Source organism: Calidris pugnax, unplaced genomic scaffold (genome assembly GCF_001431845.1).
Source record: "Calidris pugnax isolate Ruff unplaced genomic scaffold, ASM143184v1 scaffold198, whole genome shotgun sequence".
NCBI classification, from domain to species: Eukaryota; Metazoa; Chordata; class Aves; order Charadriiformes; family Scolopacidae; genus Calidris; species Calidris pugnax.
The window spans coordinates 1,449,274-1,471,822 of NW_015090925.1; the positions used below are offsets into that span (position 1 = coordinate 1,449,274).

General features: G+C 39.4%; 1 protein-coding gene across 4 annotated transcripts; it reads right to left on the reverse strand.

The window, feature by feature from the left end:
- Window positions 1–4,671: 4,671 nt before the first annotated feature.
- LOC106893449 (transmembrane protein 180) lies at window positions 4,672–22,125 on the reverse strand. 4 transcript variants are annotated; one of them, XM_014951432.1, is made up of 8 exons: window positions 22,016–22,037; window positions 20,385–20,519; window positions 18,561–18,739; window positions 17,069–17,803; window positions 15,037–15,191; window positions 13,469–13,552; window positions 12,343–12,486; window positions 4,672–5,416 (listed from the first exon to the last, which is right to left on the reverse strand). In XM_014951432.1, exons 3-8 carry the CDS (start codon window positions 18,711–18,713, stop codon window positions 5,287–5,289), a joined length of 1,401 nt encoding a protein of 466 aa, XP_014806918.1. In that variant the 5' UTR covers window positions 18,714–18,739; window positions 20,385–20,519; window positions 22,016–22,037; the 3' UTR covers window positions 4,672–5,286. The 4 variants fall into 4 exon arrangements, with proteins under 4 accessions (XP_014806918.1, XP_014806920.1, XP_014806919.1 ...); XM_014951434.1 differs by lacking the exons at window positions 20,385–20,519; window positions 22,016–22,037 and adding an exon at window positions 22,097–22,125 and having other exon boundaries at window positions 18,561–18,735; XM_014951433.1 differs by lacking the exon at window positions 22,016–22,037 and having other exon boundaries at window positions 18,561–18,735; window positions 20,385–21,989.
- Window positions 22,126–22,549: the final 424 nt, after the last annotated feature.

Consider the following 22,549-nt stretch of genomic DNA (forward strand, 5'->3'; position numbering starts at 1 on the left):
GCGGGCGATGGGCGGCGGCCGGGCCTCCTCCTTCCCCTCAGAGGGGTCGCGCGGCGGCCTCCCGCGCGCACGTGCTTGGCGCCGCCCTGTCACCCGGGCTGCGCGTGCGCAGAGCGCGCGGGGCGGGAGGCGGGGTAGCGCGCCCCCTCCGGGCTCGTAACCGGTACCGGCAGCGCGGGGCTTGCCTGGAACCGGGGCCGAGAGCCGGGCACGGCTGTTCTCGGGTGCCCGCAAACAGGGGTTACTGGAGGGAATGGCACAGAGAGTGGGCCACGCTGTGTGCAGTTGAAACGGAAAGAAAATCTAGACGAAGCCTATCCCATTAATCAAATTCCAGCTGAGTGTGGCATCAGGGCTATCATCTCTAATAAAAACTTTTCTTAACCACCACAAGCAACGGGCATCGCTCCCTTTGATCGGCCCGGAAGGGCTGGATCCAGCTCCTGGATTCTGCGGCTGGAAGCCCGGCCAGCGCGGGGCCCCGGCTTCCACCTGGAAGAGGCTCTGATGGAGCAGTGACCGCGGCCAGCATTGCTCACCCTGGTACACCAGCAAAACCCGAGCAACAACACAACGCTGCCAGAGGACTTTTTTCTGTTCAGTTCGTTTTCACTGATGTTTAAGTTCTTTGAGGAAAGCTTTTGACATGAGAGCTTTAGACAGTTTTCCACATGAAGATTTTTTTTTCTCCAATAGCCAGACAGGCTAAGATGACTTTTTTGGTCTATTTCTTTTTACTTGGTTTGGGATTAGAACGCTCCTTTCTATGTATGTTCTTGTTTGTAAAGACAGATTATCTTATTTTTTTCCCTCCAGGACTAAAACAACTTTATAATCAAAATTCAAAATTACAAAAGCTAGGTTTGCTGCTTTTTAAACAGACATCTGCTCACAGTGTATAAACCAAAAAATAAAATTGCTTCAGGTTAGTTACATGTTGTTCACAGGGAAGCACATCTTAATTTTATCACATGTAAAATACAATAATTAATTGCATACTGAATAAATTAAGAAATGCGCTAGCTTTTATCTTTGCATTATTAGTATAAAACGTGGGTATGTTTTAATGAGATTGTTCAAAGTTCCTATCCAGTGTTACATTTGTCATTAATATTCTGCTGCAGTAGTTCTATGCTAAGCATATTTTTCTCTTGACAGGTTATAAAGACCACACTATTCATGCATATTTAGGTAATAATTTTGATGTATTATCATTTGCATATAGGCTGGTAGAATTGTAACCAAATGCTGCACAATCTCAGAAAAATATTTGTCGTATAAGCATAGGCATACGTCACTCACAGCATCGGTGTGCTGGGAGAGGATTGCCATCAAAAATGGAATGACCTTTTTTCTGCTTTCTCCTCAACTACCTAGATAGTGTTTCTCCTTTCTCTTGATGGATAATGTCTATAAATAACCCATTGAGCGCCTGGAGTCGGAAGGGTCCGAAGCACCCCCAAAGGCTGGGGGCTGCCTGCTCTGGTGCCGAGGAGGGCGGGAGGTAGGGCCGGCTGATCCGCAACCGTTCCGCATCTTTACTTCTCCCTGCCCAGTACAGCCATAAAACAACTTTCGTTTCTATTATTTAAACAATAGTAAGAAAGCCATTACCAGAAGGAGGTCATTAAGATGACCAAGCAGAGATATCTATGTAGAGTCCTCTCCCCCAGAGGTAAGCCAGGGAGCCCCGCTGTGGGTCTGCCCAGCTCTCTGGGACAGCCCCACCAGTCACAGCTTCATGGTCCTTTACAAAACCAGCCAGAATTCTTGTGAGTGCCCGCGCTACCGCACTGCTTCCCGGGCTGGCTTAATTCTGTAAGGAATTGCTCAGGAGTATTTGTGGAGATGTGGCTTATCTCAGCTGTTCCTTCGCCTTCCTGCTTCTCTCCGACGGCATCCATTGAGCTGTAGAACCCTCTCAGATGCAAGCATCCCACCAGCTGGCGTGGTCTGTTCATGAATTACCCAGCGACTCCACAGCTGGCGCAGCAGGAGACCGGGAAGGTCACTTTGTACAACGTGAGAACAGAGGGCTGTAAGCTCCACAAAACATAAATCTAATTTTTTCCTACTTCAGAATAAATATGCTTTGTTAACATTTATTCAATGTTTTCACTCTATCACTAACCATATATAATATTACTACTCTATTAGACTGACATTCTTTAGTGTCTATTAGATAACATCCTTTTAAATCTAGTAGGTGCTTTTACCTATTGATTTTCAATAAATAAAATTAATTCAGTGTATTAAGATCTAATTTCTCAGAACTTATAGAGAAACTCTAAGAATGGAGTTCGAACATCAAGTTTCTCATTCTCTGAAGTTATCACAGCATATTTTATATTATACACATTTAAATCCTCTTTATCAGTTATGAGACTATTTTAGATGCGGTTAAATTATGAAGATTAAATTGGGGCATTTTTCCAGCGGGGGACTTCAAGCTCAGATACCACTAGCTAATAAGGAGAGAAAACGGACAAACCAGCTGTTGCTAGACACTGAACTTTTTGCCTTTGATCATCCTTTACTTGATTTGCAGCCAAACCCAATCACTAGGTTTAGCAGAGGATAACAAAGTTTAGTGGGTGACAGAGAAACGCGGAATAAGCGATGTCAGTCCTGAGGTGCTGCCAACTCTCTGTTCTGGTGTAAGACTGCCACCTGGGTTTGAAGCAGTGTTCTGGGCCTCCTTTGGTTTCACTATTGGTGGGGTGAGACACTTTTCCCAGCCCTTATAGGAAGAGAGATAGGACAGACAAATGGGAGGATAAAAAAGAACAGATTTTCAAGATTATTACTATTTTACAGATTAAATAATTTGTATTGTATTTCTCACATTTGTTTTCTAAACTACTTTATTCTACACAGTTAATCGTATCTTAGGGCTGTCTTGCTTAGAAATCTCCAACTATTTACTTTTTCTATCTTAATTGTAAAGATGCAGCAATTTATAGTGGCGATTCAGACTATGCCTTCAGTCGTATCACCCCTTGCTTCTATTTTAGCAATAAAATGGTATATTTACCAAACATTTTCCAGAAAAAAAATATTGTTAATTACAAGTAATTCTTGGCATAATTTTGACTCTTAAATCCACTTACTGGTTTTCCTGTTGTATAAGCACAATACTCTCTCAGTTGTACACTATGTTCTAAAAATTTAGTATTAGAACTAAGTAATAAACACAGTCATCTAAGAAACCCTATTTGCGGAACAATAACATTTTCACCTATCAAAACATATATTCTGTGAGGATAGGATGAACATATGAAATCTAAGATAAGATATATAGAAACAGAAGAGAAAATTAAAACAATTTTAAGTTATTTATTACCATTTTATAGGAACGGTCAGGGAGAAGACAAGTTTCATATAATGAATCAAAGATTACATTAATTTAAATTCCTTCAGACCTTTATCCTTCACCTTTTTCTCCTTCTGCCTTTCAGGCACAAAACTCATACATACAATGCAGTAAATCTTTTAAAATTCAGAATCTAAACACACAGCCCATATCTGCTCTGGTATTTGTGTAAATATTCATTGGATGTGTAAATACAAGTGACACTAGTATGTATACATAATGCTATTAGCATGTGCAATGCAAATGAGTAACGGTATCTCTGACAGGACAGAGATAAAAAACCAGATAATGCAACTTAAAACTTCATCACACTTCTGGCTTCTTACATTTTAACATAAATATTCATAGTCCTATCAAAGGGGTCATTTGGATTTCTAAATATTTAACAACACTATCCCACTTTTTCACTCGTTGCTTTGAAATAACTTTGGCCTCCAAAGAGGACACGGAAACAATGCTGTTTCTACTCTGCAAATGTGAAAACTGAGGCACAAAATACTATTTTTTTCAACACAGGTATTTCAAAAAACCTCACCATTAAATTATGCCAGTGTCTACCAAAATGCAGGACAAGTTCTTATATTCCTTTCTTTTCCAAGCTACCCATCACGATAAATGTGGAACCTTAGAAATAAGGAGACTCAGCACTTTAAAACTGGGCCACGCACATTCCTTCTTGTGCTTCCCAGTGACTGGCACTCCCTAACAAAGGTGCTTCTAAAATTACGTTTCCCCAGGCAAAACAAAGAACAAAAATGAAGTAATTGTATTATACTTAAGCTATCTATCTTTACAGAATTACACCCTGGATATGTTGGAGGAAAAAGCATATTTATTAAACGGGAGCATTGTAAACAGGCCTATATATCTTGTCCTTACAGCATGTGAAATAAGAAGAGGATTCAACGTTTCTGACATTTTGTCAAAAAACCTTTATTTTTATAAAAGTCGCAGGATCCATTTAAAAGCTTAACTGAAAAGATTTTGCTAAGAATTAATCAGAGATTAAATAACTTCAACTTGATCATTCAGAAATTAGCTTCAACTGTCAGCACATCAAATGAGTTTCCAACATAACACCAGTAAACAGGCAGAGTTTGATCTCTCCATCTCACTGAACTTTACTGTATCCACACACGATGTTTCTTACCACAATGACATTCTAGTCATCATCTTGCATCCTCCTAAGTACTAACAATACCATACCTCCCAAATAATTTTCCCATTTTAAGCTAGAAAACTGCATCTACCTACCACCAACCAGAGCCATTCGGAAAGCCAATGAGGACATACAGAGCTTTTTCCATATCCAGCAACATTTTATTGAACAGCATTTAAATCTTTTTCTTCGTTAGCTTTACACAGACTTTTACAGGGTAGTTAATTACTCTTGGCTCTTCCCATGGTAACTGTCAGATTTGTCTTGATATTGGTCAGCTAAACCATCTAAGTTCTTCTCTTCATCTCCCTGCCACCCACGAGGGATGTCCACCAGGCTCTTCCAGATTAACTTCAGAGATTTGGCATTTTATCAGGATGGCAAAATTAATCCACTGCCTTTTGGTAAATTTAAGAAAATACAGTTCCCCTGAATTCCAGGTGCTGGGCTGGGATCTGCTATATCCATTCTTCAAAGGAGTTAACAGTGACCAGTATATACCAGCAATTAATTCATATGGTCATTAAGGGAAACGTCCATTAAGGGCAAATGACTGAACCAGAATAAACTGTGTAGGCTCAGGACTAAGGCTGAGCATGATCTGTATAGACCAAAGAATGTGACTATTGAAATGGCTCAAACTGCATTTGGTTTCATAGTCCATTTAATGCAATTTTGTTTTTTCACATTTAAAATATACTAACTTGTCTGTGGTACAGTTCAGCAGAAGATTTACTGACCAATTGTTACATATTTAGTGTACAGCTGTCATATGACTGTTCTGGATGGAAAAGGGAGTCCATGCCAGGATCTGTACAACTGCGATGCAGAGTGGAACCAGGCAGATCAAATAGAACATGGCATCATGAAGACCTAAAAACAAACTGATGAAGAAGAAAACAGAGTTTTCAAGGTGAAGATTAACTTTCATGGTCAATTCACAACAAATTATTTTTAAAGAATTCACATTATATACACATATACAGCATGTACATGTGCCTGTGTGCAATCAATCCCAAATAAAAGAAATACAAACATCTCAGATATCAAATGTACTTCAACTGTATTTTCACATTCTACATACAAATGTATGTAGAATTTTATGTTGTTTGATCCTTTCATAATAGCTGGGAAGAAGTTAGATAATTAGCACTCAAGGAGTTAATATATTGTAGGCAACCTAAAAAATCCTGTTCACTATGTTAGTGCACACTTGTATCATGTAATATAGAAATCAATTTAAGCAACATAATCCAATTATAGAACAGAGCATCTGAAAGGGTTTAGTAAGACTGAAAAATCTGCAAGAGAAAGAAAAGCAGAAAATGAAGCAAACACTTCAATACAAAATTATTTTATTTAATTTAAAGTCTGTGCTACTAGCTATCCCCTATAGTATTATAGTTGCTGAGTGCTAGATGGAAGTCACGATTAATACACAAAATTCAGGCATGGTGTAAAGGGCTGTTTGAAATATCAAGCCTTACTTAATTTTGCTTGAAAATAAATGATGATAAGAATACATGTGAAATTAACACTCATTCTCATTTATTCTCATGGATGCATGGTATTTCCTCATCCGAACCTTCTCTAAGGTATAAGAGATAAAAGCATAAGCAAATACGATTCAGAAAAGAAAATATAGGGGTTAAATGAGTTCCCTTTTGTGAACAGTATGTTTTCTGACAGCTCAAAGCATATATTTAGATATTGATCTATTGTCTAGAATCAGTATCAACTAGCGTTCTGTTAATTAATGGATTCTAATTACTTAAGTATTGGGAAAGTCAATTTAGCTGAGAAACAGCCCTTAAATGAACTTTCTCTCCATGAGACAGCTTGTGTTATTTTCTGGGTTTTTTTTTCCCTTAGCATTCAGGGATGAGATAGGAGACTCACAGAAAAGCTATAGACATGATCCAAAAAATCTGAAATCTGGAAAAAAATGCTCATTAACTTGACAGGGTTTTGAATAAAACCTAAGAGTTTCTCTGAATCAATAAAAGAGTCAACTCGTGTCTCACTGCATTTAACAGGAAAAATGCTTGCAACTTCTAGCGTAGCCCAGATTTATTCCTTAGTGCACAGACGGTCATACAAAGACCACAATTTATCTCGAGTCACGTACACGCTGATGCTGAAAAGGAAAACAACAAGGAAAACAAACCCCAGGCTTACAAGTGAATTACTTCATCACTTGGGCAACTGCATTTGGGACTGGAAGTGTTCACTGGCAGGTCATTGCTCTGCAGCCAGTGGGTACTGGCAGAGACAATAATTTCCATGTGGACGCCGTTCAATTGCATTTTCAGCCCACAGGAGGTGTACAGGGCCCCACATCATGCACCCCCTCCCATCGTCAGTGGGTGAGGGTGTCAGCGTGTCGGCGGGAAGGCGACAGGCAAATCGTTCACCCATCTAAAGATGGTAATGGCACTAAGACACAGGTAATGGGATGCTGAGGCTTGTACTTTGCCCGTTCCGCACTCTAAAGAGGACTGCAGTTTTCAGTACTAAAATTATCCTGTATTTATATATGAACTTCAGGAAGGACAAAAAAATAAGAACACCTGCAAAATCACTCATATTGGTGCAGTCCTGATTTGGTTTCATTGGAACAATATTGATTTAAGAAAATAATTATTACCTATTGTACTGTAAAGCCTTAAGTTACTGCAGGAATTATAAAAAATATTTATAGTACACAGAACAAGTAATGGCAAAATATTTCATTAAGGGACTGGGATAAATCATGAGCAGAGCTCAGATTTCATCATCATAACAGCTGAACCTGTAACTTCAGAAATTTCTATTTCTACATTTTTTGCACACATAAAATCTTTCACTAAACAGCCCTAATCTCACTCTGAATAGAACGTGATGTAGTCCAGTAATTCAATATGAAAGCATCAACAGCTTGAAGTGCCTCTGATGAATAATGAAGAATAATGAGGAGTTGCTACAAAATAACTAGTTCTGAAGAAGGAATTTGAAAAGCACACTTCTCACAGAAGTCAGCTGTAGTTGCAGTTGCTCTCCAGAAGAGGGGGGGGTTAAACTAGGTATCTTTTCCACAGAAAAAAAAACAACACAAAAAACACCACCAAACTTAAAAACACAAACTAAACCAAAAAAACCCAAACAAAAACAAAATTAAAAAAAAAAAACCAAGCCATATGTGACAGGTAATGCTTTGCTATGGTGACAGAACAAAAGAAAAAAACCCCAACCAGGACCCCACTCCATTCTGCAAGCTATTGCTCAAATTTTAAGGATATTAAAAAATACTTAAGATAGCTTCCACTACAAAATGCTTAACTGATGTGCAGTGACCACATTCCCTAAGAATGCTGTATAATGTGTATATTAATGTATACAGAATCACGTGTAACACATGTACACTGTGTACAATACACTGGCCAATCTCGCGTGTGAAAAAGGTCACATCAAAAAGCAAGAAGACTTCAAGAGACAGGCCATTCACAGCAGAAGTCACACTTCCGAGTTACAATACCAGAGGCAAAATCAAGGGCTGCTGGGTTGCTCCTAAGGAAGAAGACTTCCTAAGAAGTCCCAGTGACTAAAAAGTTATTACCACTGAGGCAAAGGTAAATGCTGGTACCGGTAAATAAGAAGTTGGTGATGTTTGTAATCAATTCAAAGGCTTCAGAGCTGAGGAAGAGAAAGACAGTCTGGGTCTTTGGGGTGCCTGGGCTAATACGCTGCTGGGATCGCTGCTCAGTGATAAGCATTTTCTCATTTCTGATGAATTTTAACTTCTGAAGGCAGTATGCTACTAATAAAGTGCTATCAAATCTGTAAGATAAATGAAGTAGGGAAGAAAAAACCAGACCCTTCCCCTGTAAGCGATGACTTTTTCTTTTTGTATATGTAAGCTGAAGTTACCCAGAAAGTTTGTGAGCTCCAGCATTCCATGTGGTCTTGAGTGGGCAATATATCAAGAAATGAGGAATGAGGGAATGAAATTACAATATTACACAAAAATCCATGTGAACAAGAAAAGCTTATATCCGTAATTTTGAACTGTAAACTCATTGATGGCAAATTTGTTTTACTACAGCAAAAGCCTAGAAAGTTGCTGAGAATACAAAAACCAATGTTCAGACTTTTGATGCTGGAGGGAAAGACAAGGGACACGTCAGGACACTACTGAAGGAGGAGACCACTGATGGTCTGCTAATACTTTTCTCCATTCACTTAGAACATTAACATACAAAACACACAAAAAAACCCTCCCTCAAACTAAACACAGATAATAAGATACATCTTATTAAGATTCTTTTGCTTTGTAAGAGTATCCGTGAAATAACTGGAAGAAAACTAATGTGACAGATAGTATCTGTACATAAAAAGCAACTGTCTGTAGCTGTAACACACCATATTCTCACTGTCATTACTTACTGGAACTTTGTTCACTGAATCACAGAATGGTTGAGGTTGGAAGGGACCCTTGGAGGTCCTCTGCTCCAAACACCAGCTTGAGCAGGGCCACATAGAGCCAGCTGTCCAGGACTCTGTCTTGATGGCTTTTGAGTATTTCTAAGGACGGAGAGTCCACAACATCCCTGAGTAGCCTGTTCCACTGCTCAGGTGCCCTCACAGCAAATAAGCATTTCCTGATGTTCAGAGGGAACCTCCCATGTTTCAGTTTATGCCCATTGCCTCTGGTCCCGTCACTGAGCACCACTGGAAAGAGCCTGAATCCATCCTCTTTGCACTCCTCCTTAAGGTATTTACATACATTGAAAAGATTCCCCCTGAGCCTTCTCTTCACCCGGCTGAACAGTCTTAATTCTCTCAGACTTTCCTCATAGGAGAGATACTCCAGTCCCTTAATAAACTTGTGGTCCTTTGCTGGGTTCTCTCCAGGATGTCTAGTGTTCTCTTGTACTGAGGAGCTCAGCACTGGACACAGCACTCCAGGTGTGGCCTCACCAGTGCTGAGCAGAGGGGAAGGATCACCTCCTTTGACCTGCTGGCAATACCTTGTCTAATGCAGCCCAAGATACCATTGCCTTTACCGCAAGAGCACATCATTGCTGACTCATGTTCAGTTTGGTCCCAGCTCCTTTCCTGCCAAGCTACTTTACAGCTGGGTAGCACCCAGCATATGCTGGTGCATGGGGCTGTTCCTCCCAAGGTGAAGGACTTCACACTTCTCACTGTTGAACTTCATGAGGTTCCTGTCAGCCCATTTCTCCAGCCTGTTGAGATCCCTCTGGATGCCAGCATGACCCTCTTATGCATCTGACACACCTCCCAGTTTTGTGTCATCACCAGACTTCCTGACGGTACATCCTACCCCATCATCCAGATCATTAATGAAGATATTAAACAGGACTGGATCCAGTATAGACCCCTAGGGTACTCTACTAGTTACTGGCCTCCAACTAGACTTCATGCCCCTAACCACCACCCTCTGGGCCTGGCCATTCAGCCAGTTTTCAACCCTTCTCACTGTCTGCTCATCCAGCCAATATCTCAAAGGCTTGTCTTTGAGGATCTTATGAGAGGACACAATGTCAAAGACCTTACTGAAGTCCAGGCAGACAATATCCACTGCGCTTCCCTTGTCTACCAGGCAAATCATTTCATTGTAGAAGCTTACCAAGTTGGTCGAGCATGACTTCCCCTTGATGAAGGGGATAAAATAGTTTATGGTTTTGGAGTGCATCTTCTCTCTTCTCACAGTAATCAACATTGCTGGAAAATCTTAAGACATATTTAGCCAGGGCCCAAACATTTTATTAATGCAGAATAAGGGTCCTCTATGCCATCTTCACAATTTCCTACCACTACACCTAATAAAGTAAATGCTTTTCAGAATACTTAATAGATATTGCCAGCTTTGGAGAAGGAGGAGGGACAGAGCTGAGATTGCATTGGCATGGGTCACAACACTTCATTATATAATTCACATGTGTAAAATTATTTTTAATTTTTTTTTAAACAGATTGAGCATATTTTAAGCGATCTGCTGTATTCAGTTTCTGTTTGTCCCCGAACAACTGTGTCCTGAGGCAATTGTATTTTAGCTATCTGCCTACAGCTGAAATCTGAGATCAGTTGAATAGAGTTTTAATACGTGTAAGTAATTTCAGCTCAGTCAATGGTCTGAGTACATTGCCATGGGCAAACAGACTCCCTAGAAACAATCTCAAGTAGCCTCGTCTTCATGGACTGTGTGTCCACACTGTAGTCCATTTGCAAAGTGAAAGACATGCACACTCACATGTACATATACAGGAAACACATGCAGGCTGCTTCACATTGAAGAAATTATTTTTGAAGGGATGGGGAAGAGAAATATAGAGCATATTTCAGGTGCTCTTTGATTAACTGATCTCAGCTTTGTTCCTTTATGCTGTTCCTTGCCCTAGTGGAATAAATTGAATTTCAGCATGACTCAAGTGAAAATACAGGTTTTAGAGATTGAGCATTCAAAGTATTTCCACTCTACATACAACAAATTTATTATTGCTATAGTTCAGAGGCTGCTTACTGGGAAAAAAAGATTTACAGCTACTGTGATTTAAAATCCATCCACAAAGGGATCATTTATCTGCTTGAAACGGATCAGAACTGCACTTTTTATGTTTCAAATCTGAACTTCTCTGAATCATCAAGATGAATATATTCAGCCCTATCATATCCACATCCAGTTCATCCTACTGCTCTTCTGCAAAAACCACTCATCTTATTTGACATTATAATGAGGTTCATGTCCTCTTCACATCATCTCACTGCCTGGCTACCTACAGAATGCATTAAAATTAACTGTTCTCACACATAGCCTCAAACTTAAGTCTTCTTTGTTTGTGTCAGGATGCTTTTCTGAAGACCACCTGTTGTTCTTTTATGTCATTCTTTCCCTCATACATTTTTTTAGAAAGTTCCTCAAATATGAAACATTCTTCTAGCCTTAGGTGACACATAACCAGGCATTTTTAGTTCATATACACTTCTCTTCTATGTATTTTTTAAGGTTTCTACTCAAAATTTAGAAGAGCTATGTTATACTTACGATATTCATGTTACTCTCTCAAGCAAATCCAAACCAGGACTGATTTTGCCTTTTAGTCCCAACTTCAGTTATTCCTTATGTTGCCACTTCCCCTTGTTGGTCATAAATAAACAGCCTATGACCCTTTCAGTGTACTGACTCCCTGTTAATTTGTTTTTATAAAAGCCCATGCATTTCCAATGTGCTAACGAGCAACCACAACTTTATGCTGTGTACTAAGGTCTCCAGGGACTGCAATGAGCTCATTAGCATCAGACTGGTAAGTAGCATTGAAACAAAAATTACACTCCCACTTGAGGCAAATTCCCTCCCTCCAGTGATTATACTGCTTTCTCTCAAATAAAACTTTATCTTTAATGCAAACCTCTTAGGATTATATATCTAATGAAGTAGGTTCACAAGATAAGGTTTACAGAAGCCAGAACGGCATGTATCTTAAAAAGAGGTATTAGGTGATCTCAAACATATTTTTTTCTTATTTGCAATGGAACAGGAGACAGTCAGCTACTGAACTGTATCTGTTTTTTTTTTTCAAAATTAGGTTGATATCCTCACATGTACTGTTTAATCAACGATTTATTCTTTAAAAAATACAGAAAACATTTCTATTTCTACACATATAAAAAACAACTAGAAAATACTTTTAAAGCACTCATATTTTTGAAGTGCAGTTGATGCAAACTAATTGCAGATTAATTTGCTTTTTAGATGATGGGATTATTTCACATTAATTTCTATGACTTAAAGTATCGCTTTTGAACTCACCTTGCATCAGGTTGAGCATCTTCCTTATTCAGGTTCTCATATCCAAATTGATTTAGCATTGTAACCACAAGCATTGGAGCCAAAGATTGGGCAGGCTTGGTAAATAAAGCATTCGTACCAAAAACCATAGAGGAAAGTGGTGATCTGAAATATTTAGGGATAAAACCAAACAATTGCACAACACAAACTTATTATTATATTGATTACAATAGTAATTTTAAACATTCTGTTAATATGCAAATGCTAACTGTCACGATACTCAGCTTTATAGTTCATGCATTAGAGCAAACAGCTATCCTAATGAAATTTAATTTTTTTTTTTAAATGAAAGATAGTAAGCCTCTGGGATATATATACAGCTTGGCCCCACTTCAGAAATGACTTGCACTCACGTTCAACTTTGTGGACATTAAGTAATTACTGAAGTTAAGTTAGACTGAACTGTGCATGGAAAATTAATTACAACATAAGACTTCACATGCATGAGGCCAGAAAATGAGGCTTTTTTTTTTCTTCATGAAAGCAATAGCTCTCACCTTTGAGGAGCAAGTCCTTTAATACCGTGACTAGGATTGAATCTGCACTTATATAAACATTGATGGAACCAACAAGAAGTTAGCTGTGCTATGATAAAAATCAAAAAGATCTATGAGTTGTAATATGCTACGTCACAGCACATTTTATCAATTTTTATTTCAGAGAGATAACAGCAACCGGTTAGACTTTGGAATTTGTACTTCAAATAGCACAGGGAAAGCTTTCTAACTGCTTTTTCCATATTAGAAAGGCCTTACTTAGAAAACTCCCTAAGCGACAGTATATGCACATGGTTACAAAGTAATTCAATTAAAGCTAACAAAAACCAACACACAAAAAACTTGGCTTATACCATAGTATAATTAAAACTATAAATGACCTAATAATCTGTTTAAATTTCTCTGCCAAAGTAACCACAGGAAACTTTATTCAAGTTCTTACCGTTACTTATTCTAAATTGCTCTTACAAAAAGTACTTCTGTGTCAAAGATCCAAGATCATTTACTGTCTTTGACATAATCTAACTTACAAAAGAGTACCATGGCAAAAAGATAGCATAGTTAAAGAAAAACAGTTAAGACAGACATACCTCCGCTTGTGCTTTATTAAATCTGCATCAACAATATCTGCCAGAGGCAAATTGAACAAACTAAATGAAGCTTGTACAATTACCCTAAAGAAAGACAGAATATTGAAGATTTTCATAGCTCTTATACACACTTCATAATGAAATCGTAACTGACATTCTAACACATACACCCCAACACTGACATTTCCACAAACACACAAAGCTGAGACCTTCTTTAAAATATGCTGATTTAGCTGTTTAATCAGCAGTTCTGAAAGCATTATTAGATTTGTTCTTAATTAAGAATTAGAAATCAATATGCAAACCTAAAAGATGGGGATTTTTTGCTTTTTTTCCTGGACAGTGGTGCAAAAGTTCATACATACTTGCTTGAGATTATCAGTAAATCACATTTAAAATGACATGGAGAAAATAAACACCTTAGAAAAAAGAGAAACTGAAAATTCCCTCTTGAAATCCAAAAAGGACACAAGCATCACTGGAAAGAATACATGGAAGACAAACTTCAAAGTGGGAGAATTAGAACAGTAAAAAGATTTTATCTGCATTCCTATATAAGTATTTACATTTTATATATATATGCATTTAAACACATACACACAAACACAAAGCCAACCCTTAAACTGCTAACTGAAACTTTAAACTCACATATTAGGATTTCTGTGTCTTATTAAATTTTGGGTGTGATTAGCTTTTACTTACAAGAGGCTTTGAACAACTAGCACTTTGAACATACAGTCTTTACCTTAGAATTTTTTCCTCAGGAAATCAAAATATATCTTCATCATTTAAAGTATGCAGGCAATGAAGTTCAATTTATTGTTCACACAATTCAGTGTTACAGTAGTCCATGACAGAAATACTGAAAATAAGAATGAAATTGGGTGGGGGGAAGAAAATGAAGAAAAGGCAGGTAGGAAGGAACATGCAGAAGGAAAGCAATGAAATAGAAAAAAAAAGAAATAAAACCTAATTGCTGTAACAATACTCTGAAATGAACAAGTGTATTTTTAAATAAGGTTTTCCATGTATCATAATATACGTCTGTGAAAATACTACTTTTAGCATCATACTTACCCAGTACCAGTGAAAAAGTGACTCAGTACTGGTTACCTAACAGATGCCTGAGATACCAGTATTTGTTTTGCACTGCAACTCAAGTGTTCATGCAACACAAAAAGAGGCCTGAGCTTTCCTAGCAAACAGTCTCTGAAGAGTTCCTCTACCGAGATCTTCCATGTCAGAGTGGATGAGAAGAGGTTCTGCTTCCCTGGAATTGCATGTTAAAGCAGGTATGTGGCTGGAGGCATGTGGCTGCAAACCTTAATTACTGTTCATTTTTGGGCCTTTCCTTGGGGTTTTTTGGGTTGTTTTTTTGGTGTTTTTTTTAAAAACATTAAAAACATAAGTAGAACAAAATGAAATGTAATGGGAGTTTTAACTTTCCTGAAACAAACAGAACAAAAAGGAAACCATAAAAGCAGTAGCAAAATCTTCATGCTATTAAAAGTACCCACTGTTAGAATTATTTAAGCCATATCTATGAATAGGGAAGCATATTCACTTACATGTTTGTTGTGAGATAAAATGCCAACAGATAATAGTGTTCTGGCCCTAGAACAAACATGACAGCAGCAGCTACTCCTTCAAAGTAAAAGGAAAACAGGATGATTCTGTAATAACCAAACTTCTTCAACGAAGCATGACTGAGAAGAACAAGGCACTGAAAAGATATACACAGATTTATGATGAAAAGAGACAGTACAGTATCTCAGCATTAGGAGACCTATAAAGCATAAACCAGTCATAAGTTATTACTACCCATTAAAGAAGAAAACAAAAACAAAAAACCAAACCATTTCTAAAAAGTTCAATCCAAATAAAATAGATACTCTTCCCACTGGCTGTTTTCAGGCATTTTGCAGAAAAGTGTATACTAGAAACAGTAAGGTATTGTGTAATGCACATTATTCTAAACACTGTGACCATGTCTCCCTAGAATTGAGAAATAACCCTGTCTCAGGAAGTACTTATGATTTAGAAAACTCCTTATTACTTGCATGTTTCTAAGACTGCATATTTCTAAGAAAAATACTAACTTAATGATGCAAATTTAGATTTGTTTGCCTGTGCTTCAGCAACAAGGTCTCCCTTGGGTTGGGTGCTTTTCCAGTAAGTGAAGTCCAGGACATTGCCACCAGAGAATTCTTGTATTATATCTTGAGCTCAAAGGGACAAAACCCAAGAAAAATAAGGTCACAGCAAACTCTCTACAGTTCAGTGACCTTCTAGACAGAGTCTCTGGGGAGCAGAGAGAGATGCATTTTCTGAAAGATTGTTCGTTTCACACTGTCACACTGATTTTATCAACAGTAGCGATTCCTATATATTGAGTGTAAAATTATTTAAGCTTTCCTAACTTCTGCAGTTTCTGATTTATTTCCAAAGTTCATCAGCTGTTTGAGTTGCAGAACAAAACTATTAAACCTGTGGTAAGGATAAAATTTGAAATCACAGATATTTAGGAGTTACAGAACAGAGAAGATATGCTTAGGATTTTTATGTTATATATGCAAAAGCAAAAAATGGTAACTAAAATTGAGCTGTGAATTTGAGTTGCACTTTGACATATCTTCTTTTAGATTTTACTTACTGAAAACATTACAACTTAATGAACATAACAGCCTCATTTTCAGAAATTCTGAACATCACCAGCACCTATGATGAAGATCAGGATACATGGTTTTTGAGCAATCTAACAAGCAAACACAGTAAAAGTTTAAAAGATCCAGTGAAAGACGTTAGAAGGGAATGAACATGAGAATTTTTTTATTCACTACAGGCAAGTGTGTTTAAATTCCGTGGGACATATTTTTGCTGCTTTTCTCGTTCTCGTACATTACTTGTTTGGGTTCTCTTTTCCTTTTCTTTTCCAGTTCATTATTCCTGCTCCCATCCCTCACTGGGATCTTGAAAGTATCTCTTTCTCTCTCGCCAATAAATGTAGCTGACCAAGACAGCAAATAACAGAATAAATAGGGGAGGAGTATTCTCCAAAAGCAGCTATTCAGAGTTTTGTTTGGTTCCCATGACTGAGATGCCACATATTTCAACAATGCTTTTAATACCTAATGGTTTTTCTGGCATTTTGTGCAGTTTATCTGAGAAACTTCCTGAAGAGATTATACTTTCATCATGTGTTACAAATCAAAACCAAAGAGAAAAGAATTCAGAACTCTACAGATTTTGTTTTTAGAAACTTTTTATCTTGACCATGTTTTTAATTCCTTTATCCGTAGGCATTACAAACCCTGTAGGATATAAAACACTCCTTTCACACTCACGTCTCACATTCCCACAGTAAACAGGTATTTTACCAGCCTGCCTGCTTGGCCATTCTCCCTACCACTGCATTTGGTCAGCCTCATCCAGAGGCTTTTACGGCATTGGAGAGACAGATTTGTTTCTCACTATGGCCAACAGCTTATGCTGGATGCACCATTTTTTCAACTAACAGTGTAAATGGATACCTTAAAGTAATGAAAACTAATAAAACACCATGTTTTCATATTTTGAAATAAAAGAAGTGTAACTGCCTACCTGAGGACAAATAAAGCTTGCTCCATACATTATACTTCTTATTGAGGAAGAAAGGACATCCTTAGGAATAAGATTATCCGCAAAGATCATCATAAAATTGTTGCAGAAGGCTAGGTGGAAGACTTGGAAGAAGTTCATAGTTACAAAAAATAAAAAGTTTTTCTCTGTCATAATCTGCTTGGTCAATGAAATTACAGAGGACCAGGAGAGAGCTCCCTCACTGCTTTCCAGATTAGAACTCTCCGTGCAAATTTCTCTCCGCTCATATTGACTTGTACTGTATTTGCCTGTGTAACACATACAAGCTGTTGCTAATGCTGCAACCAAAACGGCAAAAGCCTGAAAATAGGCAAAATTTTCCATATTATCTGATATGAGACCACAAAAGAGAATGCTCGTTGATCCAATTAATGTTGCTACTTGGTTATATTTAATAAGCTGAAGTCTACTTTCATGTCTTGTTGAAATTTCTGCAAAGAGCGCACACTGCGCGAGAAGCACAAACGTAAGCAAACTATCAAAAGCACATAACGCAAGGATGAGGTGAAGACCACTTAGCCAGTCACCTTCTTCATAATGTTTCCAAGGAAACCAAGGAAGCAGAAAGGCTAATGCATATAAAGGAGCTCCATATAAAATTGAGAACTGACGTCTCGAGCAGCATGTGAATTTGGAGTTATCTTGAATATACCCAAAAAGAGGATCATTAATGGCATTCCATATCATAAATACAACCTGTAACAAACAAGAGAGAAACACAATGGAACTTATCATTAGTGTGAGCTTTCTGTGGTAGTTATACAACACAGAAGTAATACACACCCTATTTACTTAAAATAAATCTCCATTCAAAGAATAAACAAAGATAAAAGCGTCTCAGGTCAAAACAGGCTCCAGAACAAATTCTTAAAGGTATTTAGAAGTTTACAGTCATTTTGAAAAAACAGGATTATTTAGTAGGCAGGTTCCCACCTTCATGTGAAATAAACCCGTCTCTAAGACTTCACTCCTTCAACTCAATATGGCCTTTCACTTTGCAAAGCCCAGGTGTTTCACTCACAGCAAGTCATTCACAACATGAGCCGGCCCATTACTTTCAGGAGACCGTTTATGACAAGAGTTGCTCATGTGGATAATGACTTGCAGAATAAAGGTAGTATTTAAGTACTTAAGCAGTCCATAGGAAAGCACTAATGTCAAACCTAGAGAGCTGAGGTGCAAGATTAGCTTAGAACATTATTGCAAGCTATCGAAGGTAAAAATCTTTCCAGCAATTAAAGTCTGGTGATTTTGTCTAGAGACTGTAAATGATGTGCTTCGTGTGTACCTTCAATTGCTTATGGATTAACTAAATTTAAAATTAATTTAATGTGTAACTATTTGCAATGCATCCAAAATTAATTCACAAGTAAAAAGAAAAAAAAAAGACTTTGTTGTGATAGCACAGACACATAGGACTACATGGTAATCAAAATATTCCATCGTACGATACCTGCGCTTGATGAAATGCTACTTCTGAAATTTTGTATCGGTTTAGGAAAAGCTTAACGTAGTAGAAATTAAAGATACTGTTCATCATTCCAGCACCCAGTGTAGTCATGGAATATGCCAGCGCGTTAGGATGAATTCCCCAAACAAACTTCATCTTCCACTAGTACAATTCTCTTCTTCCTCAGGTTACAAAAAAGAATTACAACAGTTGGTAGAATAATTTTCCAAATTAAAATGACATGGAAGATTTGCTTGTTTCAAACGCATAGAAATGGATTTTTAGAAGAAAATTTCCCCCCCTTTTTTTTTTTTGAGAAACACATTTTGCTGATTTATAAGACAGTGAGCACAAAACTGAATAGATGCAAAATATTAAGAAGTCAGTGACATTTCTAAATATAATCAGTGCTTAAAAATCAATGGAACAGGTAGAGAAAAAATTAAAAGAACCCCTTCTGTACTCGTGCTCAGACTCAACATAAAAATCTGCTATTGGAAACACTAATCTTGGTGTAGAGCTCAAAGTAATTGCATACATTTTACATCTTTCCTGCGAGCTATGTAGTTTTAAAATTCTGGACTGTGTAGGAATGAAGTGACTCAATACACATCCTTACATATTCCAGTGCTACGAATGTCAAATGCAGCATGCACTTAGATGAATATTTATTTCAAAACAAATACTGCATTTTGTCCTTGTATTTTTAAATGTTCATTGTTAACAAGCCATGGAAGCAATACTTTCACCTAGGAAACTAATGAGATATTAAGAGAAACCATAAAACAAACCACCTTTTAATAGTTTAAACATTTTCATAGTATAAAAGACTGCATGTAAATAAAATCTAGCACATAACACATACAGCATTTTAAGTACATCCAAATAACAGAGATTCAGCCCAAGAATATAGGGTTCTTTAATATATCAAAGAGATCTTCAGCCAAAATTTTTTTAAGATGCTGACTTTCTACATCTATCTAGCAATTAATTTAAGCATGTTTGGTATAAACTATCCCATGGAAATAGCTAGCTCCAGGGAACCTCTACCTTTTAAAGCAGGGTAATGATTGCCTTTATGGTTCTTGACTACGTTTGATTCTATAAACCCAATACAAGAATACTCCCAGGTATCTGTTTTTAACTGAGGTTTTAATCATCTTTATATCTATATGAAGGAAGCTGTCAGCCATTAATGTGGTGATACTTCAGGTTCAAATTTCAGCCTTACTATGCACACTGTCTCCAGAGCTTTAAAACCTGCTTTTTGTCAATAGTCCACACTTTGCTCCTCTGCATATTAACAATTTTACCCTAAATGCGATTTTTGAATATCCATCAAAATACTTAGTTGAGTATTTGCTTGTTCAGCTTGATAAGCAGATCTATAAGCAGCTCCCTAAACACCTCATAAAAAAAGCCATGAAAGAACCAGGAAACGAAACACAAGGCTGTTTCCAGCTGCCTGTGGTTCACGGAGCGGCTGGACAGGGAGGACAGTCACATCCTCGTCACCAGGCAGGGCCAGGCAGCACTGCGGATCGGGCAGGGGCTGGAGGAGCATCTGTCCTGGCCAAGGCAGAGGATGGAACAGCAGTTTGTGCAACTCCAAACATGGAAAATGAACTCCTGAAGAGCAAATAAAATGTGGATGCATTTTTGTATATATATTTAAGATGCTCAAATATGAAACAATATGCAAAGAGTAGGTACCTTCTCTTTGCAGGTAAGATAAAAAAAATCAAGCTGACAAACAACTTGAACCAAGTTGGTTTTTTTTCCCGAAAGCCAATTTATTTGTAAGAATATGATTGAATTTTTAGGTACCTAACAATGATTGTGATGTATATTTTCAAGTTTATTTTTCACAGAGCTACAGCTGTAGAGACACTTCCATTTTCAGGTGATGAAATTTTTCTTTTTTGTAACAGGTCTGGTTTCATAAACTTTTTTCTGATAAACCTAAAATGAAAAATAAGGTTATTGAAAAGATGCCCATTTGAAATGTTTATTTCTAAAAATGAGTTTGATATCCCTAACTGTATAATAGTCACTACAGTAAGCATGCTATTGACAAGTGTCACATTTTCTTTAAAGGGCATGTTCAAGCCTTCACAAATCTACTTAATGAAGTGACTTATGTAGTAGGTATTAGGACTTTTGGAAAGCTAGGCATTTCATCTTGAAACCCCCTGCGTGGATCTTCGGATGGAGGATTGGGAGACCCTCCTTCTCCTCAAATTCTATGAGGACCAAGAACAAATGAGCTTTGCACTAACACTGCCAGCACACAGAGTAATTTCTGAAAACGTATTTGACTCCATTCGTCTCTACACACAAATGAAAAAAGGACCTCTCAGCTTCAGAAATTTGAAAGTAAGAATTTGAAATTTCTTTAACAAAAACCTTCTAACAATGCACAAACAGGCCTCTAGTGCCTTGACTGATTATTATACACAGGATCTGACACAACTCTTTACACTAATTGGTACCTCTGGCCCTGTACCTTGTTTACAAAATAGGCTCCATTAGAAGTTGAGGTACCACACTTCCTTTCCCAGAAGATGTGCTCTTTAATTGTACTACAATGAAATCATGCATGAGCATCCCCTCTCCCTTAATAGTCAGCCTTTACACTGAGTAGGCTAAAGCACAGGTGTTGACATTTTGTGACTCATGGAAGGCAAACTGGTTTCAGAAATTTCTAGTGGTGACAACTACGTTAATACCAGTGAGCCAAAAGAACAGGTTTTCTGAACCAGCGAGACACAGGACGCCACTATTGCATTTCTCCCAGAGCTGGATGACAATCGCTACAAGGACCCGGCGTCTGAAGAGCGGGTTCCCAGGGACAACACATCGTAACCGGGGCAGGGGGACCAGCTCTGGTGTACCGGGTCCCACAGGGCAGCCCCGTGCTCGCAGTCCGGACCAACCGGCTGGTCACAAGCATCTTCCTCATCTTTCTCCCATGACTTAAACCACACTAACACGGAGCCGAGGGCGCGCGCTGCCGGGCCCGGCGCTGAGGGGGCGCACCCGGGGCAGGCGAGCGGCGGCACCGCCTCAGCCGTCCGAGCGCCGCCGGCTGTGGCTGCTGGGAGGCGCTGGAAGCTCGGAGGCGGCTCGTCTGCTAAAACTGGGCAAAACAAGGTATTTTTTCCTCAGCAGCTCCCCAGATACGGCTCCCCCCCGTAAGGACAAGGGGCGAGGGCGGGCGGTGACCGCCATGCGGTGCCGGGGACGGCCGCGCTCAGAGGCGACAGCGGCTGCTGCGGCGGGGACGCGCCCTCCTCTCCCGCACCGAGGCTCCACGGGAGGCAGCGGGAACGCGGCCCGCACCTGGGCGCCAGCCGGTACGGTGCCCTCCCTCCCAGGCTCTTCCCTCAGCGCTCCCCGAGGCCCAGCCGCGCTGTTGGGGCCCAGGCTGCGCCAGCTCTGCTCCGCCGCAGACCCACCGGAATACCCCCCGCAACCGCTCCCCGCCATTAACCCTTCAAGAGCCCCGCCACCGCCCCCTTCCGCAGGCACCAACCCACCTCCTCTGACTGGAGGCTGCGCAGCCGGCTGCTGGGGCGGGCGCAATGAGCCCGGGCCAACCTTCTCTTCGCTTTCATTAGCTCCTTGACACAAATTCGCTTTGTGATTGGCGTAGACTCCTTTCCATCTGTCTGGCGGGCGGCTTCCCATTGGCTCTCTGCAGGGGAGGTGAGGGCGTTGTGTTTGAATCGCGGGCAGGCGGTGGGCGGGCGGCCGCTGCTTGCCACGTTGCCGCCGGCAGCTCGGCGTAGCCCGGCCAGAAGGGGGAGAGGTTCGGCAAACTCCGGAAACGCTCGGCAATGGCCGGAGGCGGCTTTTAAGGCGAGGAGCGGCTGCCGGCTGCCCTGCCCCGCCACCGCCCGCCGCGAGGGGACCGGCCCGCGGGCGCGCCGCCGCCTCGTCCTGCCGCCGCGCCGTGAGGGGAAGGGGCGCGATGCTGGCCGACAGCCTGG